The 14587-nt window shown below is 59.3% G+C and overlaps 1 protein-coding gene across 2 annotated transcripts; it reads right to left on the bottom strand.

Annotated features, from left to right (window-relative positions):
• Positions 1 to 1300: 1300 nt before the first annotated feature.
• Positions 1301 to 13212, bottom strand: LOC113840295 (maestro heat-like repeat-containing protein family member 7). 2 transcript variants are annotated; one of them, XM_027446932.3, is made up of 22 exons: positions 12797 to 13212; positions 12108 to 12199; positions 11771 to 11881; positions 11411 to 11496; positions 10847 to 10958; positions 10522 to 10608; positions 10252 to 10356; positions 9963 to 10143; positions 9303 to 9394; positions 8674 to 8814; positions 8328 to 8482; positions 8078 to 8216; positions 7334 to 7521; positions 7108 to 7245; positions 6256 to 6370; positions 5985 to 6125; positions 5280 to 5456; positions 4644 to 4799; positions 3447 to 3548; positions 2932 to 3034; positions 2558 to 2614; positions 1301 to 2380 (listed from the first exon to the last, which is right to left on the bottom strand). In XM_027446932.3, exons 1-22 carry the CDS (start codon positions 12951 to 12953, stop codon positions 2190 to 2192), a joined length of 2826 nt encoding a protein of 941 aa, XP_027302733.2. In that variant the 5' UTR covers positions 12954 to 13212; the 3' UTR covers positions 1301 to 2189. The 2 variants fall into 2 exon arrangements, with proteins under 2 accessions (XP_027302733.2, XP_027302734.2); XM_027446933.3 differs by lacking the exon at positions 2558 to 2614.
• Positions 13213 to 14587: the final 1375 nt, after the last annotated feature.

Raw genomic sequence — 14587 nt, 5'->3', positions numbered from 1 at the left:
ATTAAAGCTCGCCTACCCTCCTCCCGTCTCTTCTATGATCTTCAGGATGTTCCTTGTGGTTCCTAGAACCAGGGTATGGCAGCTGCTACTCAAAACCCCTTTTGGCCGCTCTACTGGCCACCTCCCAGGACGCCCTCAGGGTTCGTGTCGCATGCTAGACATCTCTATGTGGCTTATTGACCTCCCCGGCCAATTGGCTTACCTTAATTAAGGTGTACCGTTTGCCCGCAACCACAGGAACTTCCTATATCCCTGCAGTGAGAGGCTGGGAGAGGAACTCCTCCGAGAGAGAAAAAGGGGCTCGGGGCGTGCCTAGGAGGTCCGCTCCACAGTCGATCCTGCAGCCAGAGTCCTCCTGCCAGGCTCGCCAAACTCATGCGCAGAAAAGACTCTATAACCATAGGGTTGTGATCCTGGGGTGTCATGGCATACCGCTACTTGTGTTTGGGGAGCTGGTCAGAGCACCCACCTCCATTTCTGTTTATGGTGGCTGAGTTTGTTCAAGTAATCCCTGACTTGATACCTGTCCCCTGCTGGTGGTTCTACGGAGTCCTGCCTTTAGGCACAAAGACCAGCCCTTCAGAAACCCAAACCGGCTACTTCTGATCCCTCCGTTGTCCCGCATGTCAGCTGCAGCGCCTTCCCTGGCCCTGGCTCAGCGCTCATGACAGCAATGGCTGACATCCCAGGAGAAGCCAGCCCACTCTCTTTGGGCACTACCTCAATGCATGACTTTGCTCACTTTGGCCCCTCCAGCTCTCTCCCCACTCCCGGTGCAAGGACGGAGTGAGAGAGCAGCTGTGTGGTGCTCAGCTGCCCACTGGGGTTCAGCCACAGCAGTCCTTTTGGGCAGCCAGCGTGGGGCACGAAGGATTTGAGATAACAGCATCACTGGCAATCACCTGATTTTCATCTACGTGGAAGCAAGCAGCTCCAACACAGCCGTGTACCTACTGCTCCATGGGATGCTACTATGCAGTCTAACCCCTCATGGTTCTGAACTACCCCTGCTGGTAAGGATGTGACCTCCTGTAGCACTGAGGTGATAGAATCTGCCGGAACATTAGTAATTTGCTCCACTGTAGCGGACGTTTAGCATAGCATGTTGTGTTAAAGGCTAAGGAAGCTTGGCAGGACCTAAACCCCCTTGCGTTCCAACTTCTCCTCAGATATCAGAGGGGCTGGGGGTGGCTGGGTTTGGATTCTGAGCGATGCCCTGTCTGGAACTATAAATCCGGTTGTATTCAATAGACTAAATTATCGTGATCATGGATGCACATATCGTGTAATACACTTTCAGTCTAGTAAATGACTGGTGTAGTTTATTGGAGCAACACGAGCACAGGTTCTTTTGGATTGCCGGTGATGCAAAGCACGTGCAAATACCAAGAATATGACTAACACAACCAGCTGCATATACGTTAACTTGTGGAACAACTCTATAGAGAATGTTAGGTTTCCCAGGGAAGCACTCGCTGTAACTGAGGGTTCAGATCTCGCCCTGTAGGCATCCCTGTAGGGGGGAAGAGAGGTTCAGCACAGCAGCCTTCGGCTGATGCCAGGAGTCAGCGACGTCCTCCCGACTTGTCTGTGGTGGTGTCTTCCCCGACATTTTCCTCTCTTGAGCCCTTTTTTTACTATGTTCCTGCTTTTAGGTAGTGAGTGACTCAAGTCATATGCGCCTTTGTTGTCACTGGTATACATTTTCCTGGCTTTTGTTTTTGCTCAGGGAAATTCAGAGCGCGTGCTCAGTGAGAGGTAGTTGCACCTTGGAGGCGGGTAGCCTTGGGGATGGAGGTGTATTTTGGCACTGTAGTGAGATTATAATGAGCAAAGTTCATCCAGAGGACATGAGTAGGTTGTCAGTTAGACTCAGGGCTGGCCATGCAATCTATCAGTTCCGTACCATCAGGCTCACTCTAAAATCGCACTGTTCCTAGCAAAATGGCCCAAGGCCCAGGAAGGCTGAGGCGGTGGGTTGCTCTAACACGCTGCGGCCAGGGAAGCAAAAGCTTTCCTTCCTCTTGGTTTCACAGCCTAGCAGAGCAGCTTGGTGCCGTGGAGTTTTCTAACCGTTCAGTTTTCACACAAAAAAATGACACGTTCAAGCGGTGAAGAAAGAGGGCTGTTTCTTTGGGGAAAGTCCAGCAGAGGGGTTACTCGGTGGGGCCCGAGGGCTGGAGCAGCGCTCAGCACTGAGCACAGCTGCAGCAGCGTAGCCAGCCAGCTCTCGGGACACGGGGCCTCCTCTCCCACACCCTCCGGAGCCGGTAACGTAGTGCTTGCAGGCTGAATGTGGAGGAAGTTCTCAGGACCAGGATGGTTTCAGTCACCAGGGAGGAGACCGAAGGGCTGCTGTTGCCCTCCATGCTTCTCAGGGCTGACATGGAAAGGAACAGAGTGGAGGTCAGAGCCCGTATCACTGGGAAGCACGCCCAGGAACCCCTCCTGCCAAGGCCACCCCACCTCCTCAGCTGGGGCAGGGGTCGCAGCTCACTGCCCAGGGTCTTTTCTCCTCCCAGCCAGTTCCTGCTGATACCCCACTGCCCTCACTCACCCTCGATGATCTTGAGCTTCTCCTCGCGCCCATCCACCAAGTACTGCCCGGCAAGCCCTAGGTACACACAGCCCATCACAGATCCCGCTGGCCAGCTCGCCCCAGACACAGTCCCCCCCTCAACATCCCTGCCGGCTTGGCCATGTGTGCCCAAGTGTGACAACACCCAAGGAGGCTGCGAGGCACCCGCTAAGCTTCCCACCAGCAACCACTGCGTGGGCAGGGTGTGGGCGAGGGCAGCAGGGAGCCCCCACAGGCACTCCAGGCCCACTCTGAGCCGGCAATGCTCTGCAGCCACGTGGCTGATTCAGCAGCAGCTGGGGCTGCGGCCAAGCTGCTGTGGGGCACAGAGGGCCCATGGGGTTGTGACTCACCAATGAACCTGATGGCCGCCTCTTGCAGGGGCTCCTGGGGGCTCCGCAGGTATTGCAGGCTCTGGGACAGGTAGTCATCCACTCTGCTGCTGTGCCCCACCAGCTGGAAGAGAATAGTACATGTGGATGGGGCTGGTGCAGCCTTGCCCCTTGGCCAGGCCGGCCCTGTACGTGGGACTGGCTTCCCCTGCTGGGATAGCCTGATGCCCAACCAGCAGCCAGCTGCTGCTGGGGCCAGGCTTTGGAGGGAGCAAGGGGCAGGGTGCTGAGGTGCCACCCCGCTGCCAAGGGTCAGCTGTCGGTATGCCTGGGACCTGGGAGAGCGACGAGGCTGTCGAAGAGCCTGTACTGCTACGTGCCGGGGCGTGGGGGTAGGGGTGCGTGTACGGCTGCAGGCTGGGGGCTCTGGCCTGCAGCAGTGGCTAGAGGCAAGGGTAGCCACCCCGCACCCTGGGCCAGGGCTGGCAGGCCTTGTCTGGGCCAGGTTTTGGGAGCCCTCGGGCAGTTGTCCTTACCAGGCACTCGCCAATCCTCTGTGGCTGCGCTGTCTCCAGCAGGTTCCTGAGCTGCTTCCACTTCAGGAGCTTGGCAGCACCAAGGAGGGCTTCCCGAGAGGCCTGCAGAGCAGCAGAGAGTGGGAGATGAAACCACTGCGCATGGGACAGGCCCTGGTTGTCCCGCACCTTGGCGAGGCTTGGGGGCTTTCCTGGCCCTTGCTGGGGAGGTGCAGCAGCTGGGGAAGGCATCTGCCAGAGGGCTCGGTGCTCGGGCAGTGGTGTGGGGCAACCACCAGCTTCGGCACTTCATGCTGCTGGGGCTGCAGGACAGAGGTCCCCCAGAGCTGCTCATCTGCAGCCAAGGCCAGCAGGCAGCTGAAGCGCTGCAGTCACTGAGGCACCAGGGCAGGAGGCAGCCAGGGACACCACGCACGGGGACCCCAGCAGGCTGTTCCCTAGGGCCTGGGCTGCTCCAGAGCCCGCCACCGCGGACACAGGGCCAGACCCCTGCCCTGGCTGCGGCTCCCTTCCCAGGCTGGTGAGGCTGGCAGCCATGCTGGCTCCTGCAACCCCTGGCAGGGGCTGCACCCTTCTGCGTGGCCCAGGGCAGCCTGCAGGCCAGGGTTTCTGCAGTGAGCACGCTGGCGGCTCCAGGGTGCTCGTGCCCAAGAGAGCAAAGGAGCATTCAGCCTAGGCATCTGGCGGGTCCCTGTGCATAACATGGGGTCGACAACTGTTGGGCACCTCACCACTGGCCTCAGACACCTGCAGGCACAGCTGGGATGCCCGTGAAAACTCTAGTGCCTAGGTATCTGTGGCTACGCAGCACTGCTGAGCACAGCTGGGAGCAGGCAGGGCAGGTCTGGAAAATGTCCGTGCCCACCTTCTTGGCCCCTGACAGCTCTGGGGCTGCAGGAAGCCTCCCAGCGGGCTTTTCTGTGGAGGGCTGCATGCGGCGCTGGATGTGGGGCAGGGAGAGGCCCTTCCGCTCTGGCCCTCTGTGCAGGCGGAGGCGTAGTAGGGGCAAAATGGCTGTGGTGGGCCTGGTGCAGGCACAGAGGGGCTCTGCACCTTTCTTTTGGATTCGGGAGCTTCGGCCCTGAGGTGAGGCACATTCAGAGGGAGCCTTGCTAACGGCCCGTGCCCCTAATGCTCAGGCAGGCCCTCCTGAGGGGTGCTGCCCCCTCAAGTGAATGCTCAGCTTAGTGTCCCCACCTCAGCCACATGCTGGTTCTGGTCATGCAGGTGGAAGAAGAGGGGGAGGACGGTCCTGTGCACTTGCTTCTTCATCTCCATCTTATGGGTGCCCTCTGCAACCTCCATGGCGTCCTTGCAGAGAAGGATGGAGAGCTCTCTCATGCAGCTGGACTCCTGGTGAGACAGAACAAGGGAGGACCTCAGTCCAGGCTCTTCCGAGCTCACAGTGAGCAAGGGGTCGGTGTGGCAGACAGGGAGACACACGCTCCTGGCTCTCACTCTGCAGTGAGCTGTGGCAGGTAGGCCAAGTGTGTGGGCAGTGCAAAATGGCTCAAGACACAGGAAGGGCAAGGCAGTGGGTTGCAGATGGTCCACCCTGGGGCTGGCAAGGGGACACATGGCAAGGGGAGAAGCGGCCATGGGCAGCGAGGGGCCGAGGAGAAGTTGCCATTGTGGAGCACACATCCGCAGGGCTCTGCACAGGGAGGGGCTGCCCCAGCGGGAGAGCCCAAGAAGCACCAAGCAAAACGTTTCCAGCACGTGCCCAGGGATCGTGTCTCACAGGCCAGAGAGACACGTGGAGAGGGACGCACCACCCCCAGGCCACACTCACGTGCCCCGTGGCCAAACCTCCTGCTTGCCCACCAGACTTACGTTGTCAAAGAGGGGCAGGAGCCTGTCAGGCAGCTGCAGAGCGATGGGGCCAGCCACTTGCCCATCTGCTAGGCGCAGAGTGTTGCGGAGGACAGTCATGGCCTGCATATTGATGTCGCTGTTGGCATCCTGCAGTTGCTGCATGACCTCTGGCAGCAGGTCTTGCAGAGTTACTGCCTACATGAAACACAGCAGTTCTGTTTCAGAAACACCGAAGACCATCCTGGCAGAAGCCCTTTGCTTACAGCAGGCACAGCCCAGAGCAGAGGTCTGTCTCCAGCAGCGTGCTGAGGCCCCTCGAGACAGAAGGCTGCTGCCTTGGGTTGCAGAAGCAGCCACTTGTGTCAGCCTGGCCCCGTGCGGGGGCTCATCTTCCCAACCTCAGCAGGATGACTGCTCTGGGTAGAGTGCTCCTGCAGCTGAGGCAGCCCTGCGCTGGCTGGCCTGGGGCCTGGCATTGACCTCTTTCTGGCACAGCAGGAGGTGCCTTTGAGCGGACACTGGTGCCGCTCTCCTCGTGCTGCACAGTCCAGGCAGGGGCTGCCCAGAAGCGCTCAGGGGCTGATGAAGAAGGCAGTGAGGGCAGTGGAGCCACTACCGCCCCTCCCGATTCTTGGCAAAGTCCAAGCAAGCCTCTGCGGGCAACAGCACCTGCAGCCCAGCCCCAGGCAGATGCCGCCACTTGGCCCAGATGCCCCCACTCACCAGCTTGGGTCTCGTAGACAGCGTGACGAGGCTTGTAACCGCCATCCTACGCAGCACCGAGGACTGACTGCGCAGGTGTGAATGAAGAAGGTGCGGGATGCAGTTATCAACAAGCTGCTCAAAGTCTACACAGTCCAGCAACTGAAAGACACCCAGCAGCCCAGTGAGAGCCTGGCCCAGCCGGCAGGACTCCTGGCAGCATGCTGAATCTGCCAGAGAGCCCAGAGTTTCAAGGCACCTTGGAGAGGCACCGCTTGCTGCTAGGCCCTACCTCCGTGAAGACAGCCATGGCGGTGATCTCCTCATGCTTCTGTCTCTGCCAGAGACGTACGACTGCCTCTTCAAACACCGAGGCACCAAAGAGCGGTGCTTTGCTTCCCAGAGCCCTGGCCAGGGGAAGAACGCATTGCTAGTACCAAGCCGGGCAAACAAACCTCCTTGGGACTGTGCTGTCAGCGCTAGCTGTTATCCCATGGGCCAGACCAGGGCAAGGCTTGCATTTCTGCACTCTGCTTCAGCAGCTGGTGCCATCCGCTTGAGGAGAGGCCGCCCGCCCTTCACCATGTACCTTGCCTTTGCAAACATGGAGGGTGACGAGCACAGATGTGCTCGATTCACTGAGAGACGCCCTGCCTACACACAAGTTGTGGCCTTCCAACAGATGCCATTTCCTGACCACTTTGGATGCCCAGGCCACTGAGCCTTCCCGCGCTCTCTGGCCACCCTTCCGGCTGCTCTGCCACACAGCTCCAGTGCAGGCTGTGGCACTGCCTGCAGAGCCAGCCCCAGCACTCTCCTGCACCGCTGGTCCCCGAGGAAGGAGTGCGTTGGAAGGTGACAGGTCCTGCGAGTCCTCCTCTTGCACTGGGCAACAGCAGCCCTTCACCAAGGAGCTCTCAGAGGCAGCAGCATGGAAATCATAGAATGAATCATAGAATGGCTCGGGTTGGAAGGGACCTTAAAGATCAAAGAGGCCACTCCCCCTGCCGGTCTCTCCTGAGATCCCTCAGTCACCAACGCTGTCCCTCGGACCCCTGGGGACACCTCACCAGCCACGAGGAAGGGGACCCACCTCTGGGGGAAGAGTGCCAGGGGAGACAAGGACAACTGATGAGGCGCTCACCTAGTCAGCACAGCAACACCTGTGTGGAAGGTCTCATGTCTTAAAAGCCTGTCCCAGCCACCCTGCATCTGGATGTCTTCAACCAAAGTGGCACCCCCCAGGTGTTGGAAAAGAGCTCTCATGGTCATCACCGCAGTCCTGCATGCAGAGCATAATGCGCGTCACATGTGGCGCCCCGGCCCTGGCTCCGGCCTGGGGCACAGACCTGGCAGAGGGGATGGAGCACCTGAGAAAGCTGCCTGAAGGCCACACGCACTCCCCCATCTGACTGCTGCCGCTGCTGAAGTCCTGCAGTGTGCACTCATGAATGAAGGAGATCTGGAAGAGCACGGCAATGTAGAGCTTGTGGAAAAGTAACAGCGCAATGTTCTTGCTGGAGGGCAGCTGGAAGATCTTGTTCATGGCGCTGGTTACCTGCAGAAAACAGTCAGGTGCAGCTCTCAGTGCACGGGTGTCCCTGCAGCACTGCCAGAGCTTGCGGGTTGGGGGGTGAGGGAGGTGGGGGTGAGGCGTCGCTCTGAGCCCGCTGCCTGGCTGCCTGGCCTGGGGCCCAGTCCCAGCGGCTCCCTGGGTTCGGCTCTGCTTTGTGGCATGGGCAAGCCAGCTTTTTGTGTCCAGAGCAAAGGGCCCAGCAGGCCCCGGGGGTCTTGCCAGCTGTCCTCAGCTCCCTGGGCCAAACCTTGCAGCCTGCTTGGGCCAGGCAGCCGCCCTGCCCGGGGCTGCCCAGCAAGGCAGGAGCAGGCGGGGAGGGAGGAGGACAGAGAGCGGCAGGGCAGGGGTGGGCTGCGTGCCTGTGCGCAGTGGGGCCCCAGCAGTGCATGTGGCCCTGCTGGGCTCTGGCTCCCAGCCCCCCTGACTGGGGAGCCCCAGGGGAGGCTGTCGACTGGGGACAGAGGAAGAGGGGGAGGAGGGGATGGGGAGGGGAGTGCAGCCCCACTGGGGGTGAGCGAGGCCTGGTCCAGGAACTCACAGCCCAGGAACGGACACAGCTGTGGGGTGAGCCAAAGACATCGTGCTCAGGCCCTATGCGTTGCTTCAGCAGGTTTCTCAGCACGTCCTCTGCAACGCAGGGCTCGGAGACCATCGTCTGCCACATGGCCGTGGCAACCCTGCAGAGACAAAGCATGCAGTCGATGGGGCCACCCCAGCCACTGCCCCTTGGCCTGTGCCGGCCCTGAGGGTCCTGAGCTGTGCCAGAGGTGGGTGGGTGGGCCCTGTACCTGTCGCACCACGGGAAGACCTCCAGCAGGCCCTGGACCGCGTGCCCAGGGTGCAAGGAGGTGATCTGGAAAAGGGTCCTCTTCAGGATGTCCAGGAGTGATTCCTTTCTGACCGTCGCCAGGCAGTCATGGATGATCCGCATGACCCGTGGCACCTGGAGGAGAGACGAGGGAGAATGGAGCAGAGCACAGCCATGGCCCCAGCTGCCACCAGCAAATGTTTCCCTCCTGTGGCTCTTTGCCAGCCCAAATGGCTGTTGGGGACTCCCAAGCCCTGGACCCGGGCCAGGGAGAACGGCCCCCGAGAGGGCAACAGCACAGGGCAATTTGTCTGCAAACTGCTAACCTCCTCCATGTCTGAGTCTGTGATCATATCCAACACACGGGCAACCACCTTTTTGTCGGAGACCCTGGGGTGTGTCATGCCCTCCAAGATGGTGAGGATGAAGTTCGTCCTCTCGACGGGGAAGAGGAAGCTGCCAAATACCTGTGAGAGGGAAGACATGTCCCACAGCCTGCCTTGGTGGCGGGCTGCAGCTGAGCAGCGAGGGCAGCTCTGCAGAGAGAGCCAGGGCAGTGCTGGCACTGTGCCCCCAGCACAGGCAGGAGCAAGAGCTGGCGTGGGCTTGCAAGGGCCGGCCTGGGCTGGGATGACTGTAGCCTCAGTGGCTGCGGAGAGGGAACTGCCCCGCAGGGTGAAGGCAGGTGGTGGAGGTCAGGGTCAGGGCACACTTGGCAGTGTGTAGGCAGCCAGGCCTTGTGGGTGGCCAGGACAGCTGGACCTGCAGTGCTGACGCTGGCCACTGACATTAGCCTTTGGCTACTCCCCGCTGAGATACGGTGGCACCCTGCAGCCGGCTTGCTGGCAGGCCGTGACGGACCCTGCCTCCTGCCCGCAGTTCTTGGGGCACTGGTTCATCCAGGTCTCCTGTCAACCTCACAGCCAAGAATCCCAGGAAGGGAGGGGCTCATTACCGTCAGCTCGTTAGCAGCGTCCTTGGGCCGGAAGGTGCTTGGGCATTCCCGCTCCAGAAAGAGATACGGATAGGTAGGTGTCATGAAGTGGCCTGGGCAGCAAGGCAAACAGAGGGTGGGTGAGTGGTAGGAATGATGGAGAAGCTGCTGCTTGGAGAAGACAGCTGAGAACACCAAGCAGAGCTTGCGGCAGGGATTGTGGCAGGGCGCTGTGTCTGTCAAAGAGGGGCACTCTGTGTTGGGTGGAGGGTAGGGGGTGGGGACAGGAGACATGCCAGGGAGGAAATGGGTCTTCTGTTGCAAGGGGGAGGAGGGCAAACCGCCTCGCAGTCTGCAGAAAGGCCGGAGAGTTTGGTCTGGCTTTCTGCTCTGAAGCAGGAGAGAAGCCCCACGATGCTGCTACTGCTACAGGCTCTCCAGTCCACTGGTTCTCAGGAGTGCTACTAAGCCACTACCCCAGGGGACATCCTGCTGCTCCGATAGGGGCTGGGGGAGCCCCCTAGGGTTGGTGCAGCATGGCTGCTCCCCTGCTCCACCCTTGGAGGAATGTGCTGCTCTTTCCTCTAGCTGGGGAGGGCGGACAAAGCGGCGTATCACCATGCCTGGTCTTGACAGGGCCCTCGTGTCTGGAAGGTGCTAGCCCACCCCAGCCTCTCTTACTCTGTCGCACCATCACGATCCTGTGGAAGGCGTGAAGAGCCTCTGCAGACCCACAGCTGATGTCCTTGTCCTTCTCGGCGCAGCACAGGGTGAGGCACCCCATCAGCTGCCCCAGGAGTGGCACAGGCTTCGTCTGGAAGGTGCGAACTCTGACCGTGCCCACTCTGTTTCTGAACGAGTCCTGGGATTGAGAGGATGGACAGTGGCAGCTTGGCTGAGCTAGTGCACTTGAGACACCGGGAAGGGGTGAGGGAGTGCTTAGAGGTTGCCTGAGCCACCAGCTCCTTACCTGCATCAGAGAACTGGGGATCAGCACCTCGCTCAGACTGGCAATCCTCCCCACGGCATACCGACGCTTTGCCACATTCTCGGATCTTGTGAAGGGCAGCAGGGCCTGAGAAGAGAAAAGCTGCTGGTTTGCCTTGGGAGGCAGTGGCAGCTCCCGTAGCAGCAGCTCTGCCAAGCACCGGGCAGGGTTTACGCAGCGTGCCCAGACTTCTCCTGAACAAGAGAAGAGCCTGGAAAGGGGGTGTACCCCGTCGCGGCCTTGGGGACAGACCTGCAAGATGATCTCCAGCATAGCAGCAGTGTAGTCCGACGAAGTACACACCAGCACTTCCAGCACGCTGTCCAGAGATTTCAGAATCTGTAAGGAAGACAGAGCGGGTGGTGCTTTTTTGCTGGTCCTTCCTCATGGGAAGCTGGCTTGAACGCCTGCTGCCTGAGGCAGGCCTCAGCTGCCCAGTGGTGCCGGCAGCCTGCCCAGTGGTGTCTCAGGATCTCTGTTGTCTTTCTGTTTCTCCCGTGGTCTTTCAGCAGCCAAAGCTAACTAGTGCGCAGGAACTGACTGGCAGCAAGCTCTCTGTAGCTCACTCGGTGCTTACCTCAGCATAAAGTGAAGCATCCAGACTGCCCCTCTCCCTCGTTGAAGCAAGAGAGCCGATGGCGTTGATGCAGGGGCCGAGGTGCTGTGACAGCAGTGCTAGGTTCTCTTTGCTGCAAGGAGAGGAGAGAAGGTGCCCGTTGGAGGCTGGCACTAGGAGCAGTGCCCAGATGCCCTGGGAAGGTGACCGTAGATGTCAGGGCCTGGGGTCACCAGGTGGGACCCGTACTGGGTGGGCAAGGCTTGTGTGGAGGCATCTTCTCCCTCTCCCGTGCTGCTGAGCCGGGGATAGAGGGCAGTCATGGCATGCAGTGCACAAAGCCCTTTCCAGCTCCTGCCTCTCTCCCTTCAGGGAAAAAAGCTGGGCAGGGAGACAATGGAGAGCCCCTGCCGGCTCTGCCGGCTGGCTCTGCCGGCATGGCACCCTCTGCCCTCCTATCTGGCGCAGGGGAGAGCTGAGGCCCTAAGACAGAGCACCAAAGTCCTGCCCGGGTGGGGGAAGCCCGCTACTGTCAGGCCCATGCTGTGGAGAGGCCCTGGCCAAGCCAAGGTCTGGGGCAGGTACCTCCTTTCACTGATGGCATACGCAGCTTGCCAGCCCAGGAGCATCAGAGTGCGCAGGTGGTCGGAGGAAGACTCAGGCAGTTGCATCTGGAGAGAGACAACATGGTCAGGATGGGACACGGGAAGCTGCCAGGGGCTGGCACTGATCTGCAGGGCAGGCAGAGCGTTGCTGGCACTATACCAGCATTGGCGTCAAGACGGGGGCGGGGTAAAGGGGGGCACGGGCCAGGCTGCTCTGTGCCCACAGAGGCCCGTCCCACCCTCCCCTGTGCGCAGAAACCCCTGTGCTGTTCTGACTGCTGGGCTGGTGCCCGGACAGCTCACCCTTTCCCCCTCCCCGCCCCACTGGGTATCCCCTCACCTTCTCCTCCACTCCCAGCATGTCACAGGGCAGGTACATGTATCTCTTCTGCACCGTGTTGCTGCAGATGGTGCGGATCGAGGCCAGAAACTTCAGCTTCCAGTCCTCTTCCTGACAGTCAGGGAGCACAGAGACAAATAGGGACGGTGAGAGGGCGGCGACATGGCCAGCAGGGCCACTGCACCACAGGGGTGCAGTGATAGCACAAGGGGCCAGGAGGGCAGCAGCTCAGCACAGCCAGCAGCCCTCCAAAAGCCTGTGCGTGGGCAGCAAACACAGCAGCCCCCAGCTGGGAGAAGCACGCTGAGCCTCACGCACTGACAAAGTCTGCAGTTACCATTTTGGTGCCAGTGAGAACAGCCCAGAAGTAGTCATAGTCTTCCATGTCCTTGGGCGCCAGAGACAAGATGGAGACAGCAGAAACATTATCTGATTAAGAAAGAATGGACAGAGCTGTAAGAGGGGCAGGAGGCAGAGGGAAGAGCCGTGCCCTCTCTTGAACCCTGTGCCCACCGCCCTGCCGACTGCAAGCCCTGGGTCGGAGCACTGATGCCCCCTTTCCTCAAGGTTGCCGCTGGCAGCAGAGCAGGAAAGGTCCCTGTCCTGCAGCACCGCTGCCTCCTGCCGGGTGAGCAGCCTTCCGCTGCCTGTCCCCGCAGCAAGAGCTGGGTCCCCTCCACTCTCTCCGGCCGGGAGCCTCTCCTGCTGCCAGGGGAGGCTGTGCTGGGGCTGGCTCCTGGCTCACAGCTGCCCTGCCCTTCAGGAACCGGCATGCCCCCCGCCGGCTGTACCCCTCTGCTGATGTTCCAGGGAAGCGGGCTCCTGCTGCAGAACAGGGTGCACTCGCTCGCTTTGGTCCCGTCCAGCCCGCTGGGGACCCTCGCTCGCTTGGCTTCCTCAGTTCTGGCAGTGGCATGGCAGTGCCATGCTGCGGCACCCGTCCCTGGTGGAGCGCGCCTCCAGCCTGCTGGTGAGCCTGGAGCCTGGGGCCAGGCTGGACGGGCCCAGCGGTGCCTGCGTACTTACCCCTCTGAAGCACATGGGTCTCCCACATAGAATATGCAGCAGATCCGCTATCCTTCTCAGCGTCCAGGATCTTGGGGATAACTAATAGCAGCCCCGCCAGGGGAAGATCGTCAGCATCGTTTTGGCGAGGAGCCACACAACTCATGCACTCTCCCATTGTAATCCTTCTGGACACTGTGGGGCTGCCCTGCTGGTGCTGGGTAGTTGTAGCTGTCCCAGGGGTGAGTCACAAAGGGCTCTGCTGTGATGTCACCCAGGCCAGAAGGGGGACGCTGTCTCCAGGGCGGAGGGCGTGAGGCCCAGGCACCTGACTCCTCTCAGATGCCACAAGGCCGCTGTGAGATGGGGAAGATGCTAAAACTTATCCAAATTAGTATCTAGCTACATATATGGTAAAATATCCTAATTATAGGGATGTAGATGAGAAGCAGATGTAAAAAGGAAGATATCGCTCAAGGCCAACGGGTGAGGGAAGGACAAACAACTCATTAGGGAAGGATGAACAACTTGTTGGCAGGAAACAAGGCAAAGATGAACAAAAAACTTCTAAATACTGTCCAACAGCAGGTCCAAGTCCAGAAAGGTCAAGAGAGTTTAACCTGCTCTTCCTCGTTGCCTTCATCCCGAAAGACCCCTGCCCACGACCACCAGGCTACACTGCGCAGGTGCAACCGGGAGGAGCTAAGGGCGGGGAGTATGGAAATGAGTACTTGGAAGAGGTCCGCCTTTTGGGGGACAATAAAGAATATGTATGAGAGCTCATGTAATATGTAACAGTATTCGTGTATAAAGTTGTGAGAGACGACCAGGCAGGTGCGCACTTTTTCAGGGAAGCCATTCCCAGTGCGCCTGGTGCACCGCAATAAAGTGTACCTACTTTACAACCCTATGGTTGTGGAGTCTTTTCCGCGCGTCACCTGTGTGCCCTCACACTCTCTTGGGACCACCCTGTGGCTCTGTGGCGTGTCCCAGAGCGCCAGTGTGCCTGAAGGACCTCCCTTTGTCTTCATGGGCACACCAGAGCCTTGCCTCTCCCACTCAGTGGCCAGAGCAGCCATGGATGTGAGCTGGCAATCCTGGGAGACATTCTGACAGCAAAGGTCTGCTAAAACACTGGCAGACGCAACTGCCAGTCAGCCTGCAAACTGCTAATCCTTGAGAAGGCCCAAGTGGCCCCTTGGAACTTTGGCTGTGCACCTAAGAAGCAGAAACCTCCTGAGCGACCACTGATAAGGGCAAAAAGGAGGAGCTCTAACAGCAGTTTATTGTCTGAAAAGCCTGCTGGGGAGCCTGGAGCTGGGGTCCAGGCTGGACGGGCCCAGTAGTGCTTGTGTACCTATCCAGAATCCTACTGTTATCAGAATCCTTCTGTTATTAGTGTTATCAGAATCCTACTCACTGCACTTTCAAGACAGTCTTCCTGTCAGGGAAGAAGAAACAGAGGTCTATGAAGTAGGACATAGGTAATGATGTAATTAGCAGTTTACCAAGCTAGCATTTCCCTGTGGACCAAAGCACCTCCATGGCAAACCAAGCATCTTCTGGGAGAAAGAGTGGTTCTCCAAGGAACACTAAAGGATGTCCTCACAGCATTCCAACATGTCCTAGAGTAACAAGGGTCAAGTAGAGTTATGGTCACTGTTACAGATACGTTTGGATGCAGAAGAAGTTTAGATTCCCTTTTTGAGTGGGTTTGTGAAAATTCTGCCAAAGAAGGCCAAGGACTATCAAGAGGTTTCTGTTGTGAGCACTATTTTATGGGAGCCTAGGTGGGGTGGGTATTGGAAAAGG

The sequence above is a fragment of the Anas platyrhynchos genome, chromosome Z, assembly GCF_047663525.1.
Source record: "Anas platyrhynchos isolate ZD024472 breed Pekin duck chromosome Z, IASCAAS_PekinDuck_T2T, whole genome shotgun sequence".
Lineage (NCBI taxonomy): Eukaryota > Metazoa > Chordata > Aves > Anseriformes > Anatidae > Anas > Anas platyrhynchos.
This window is presented reverse-complemented; position numbering and strand designations above follow the sequence as displayed.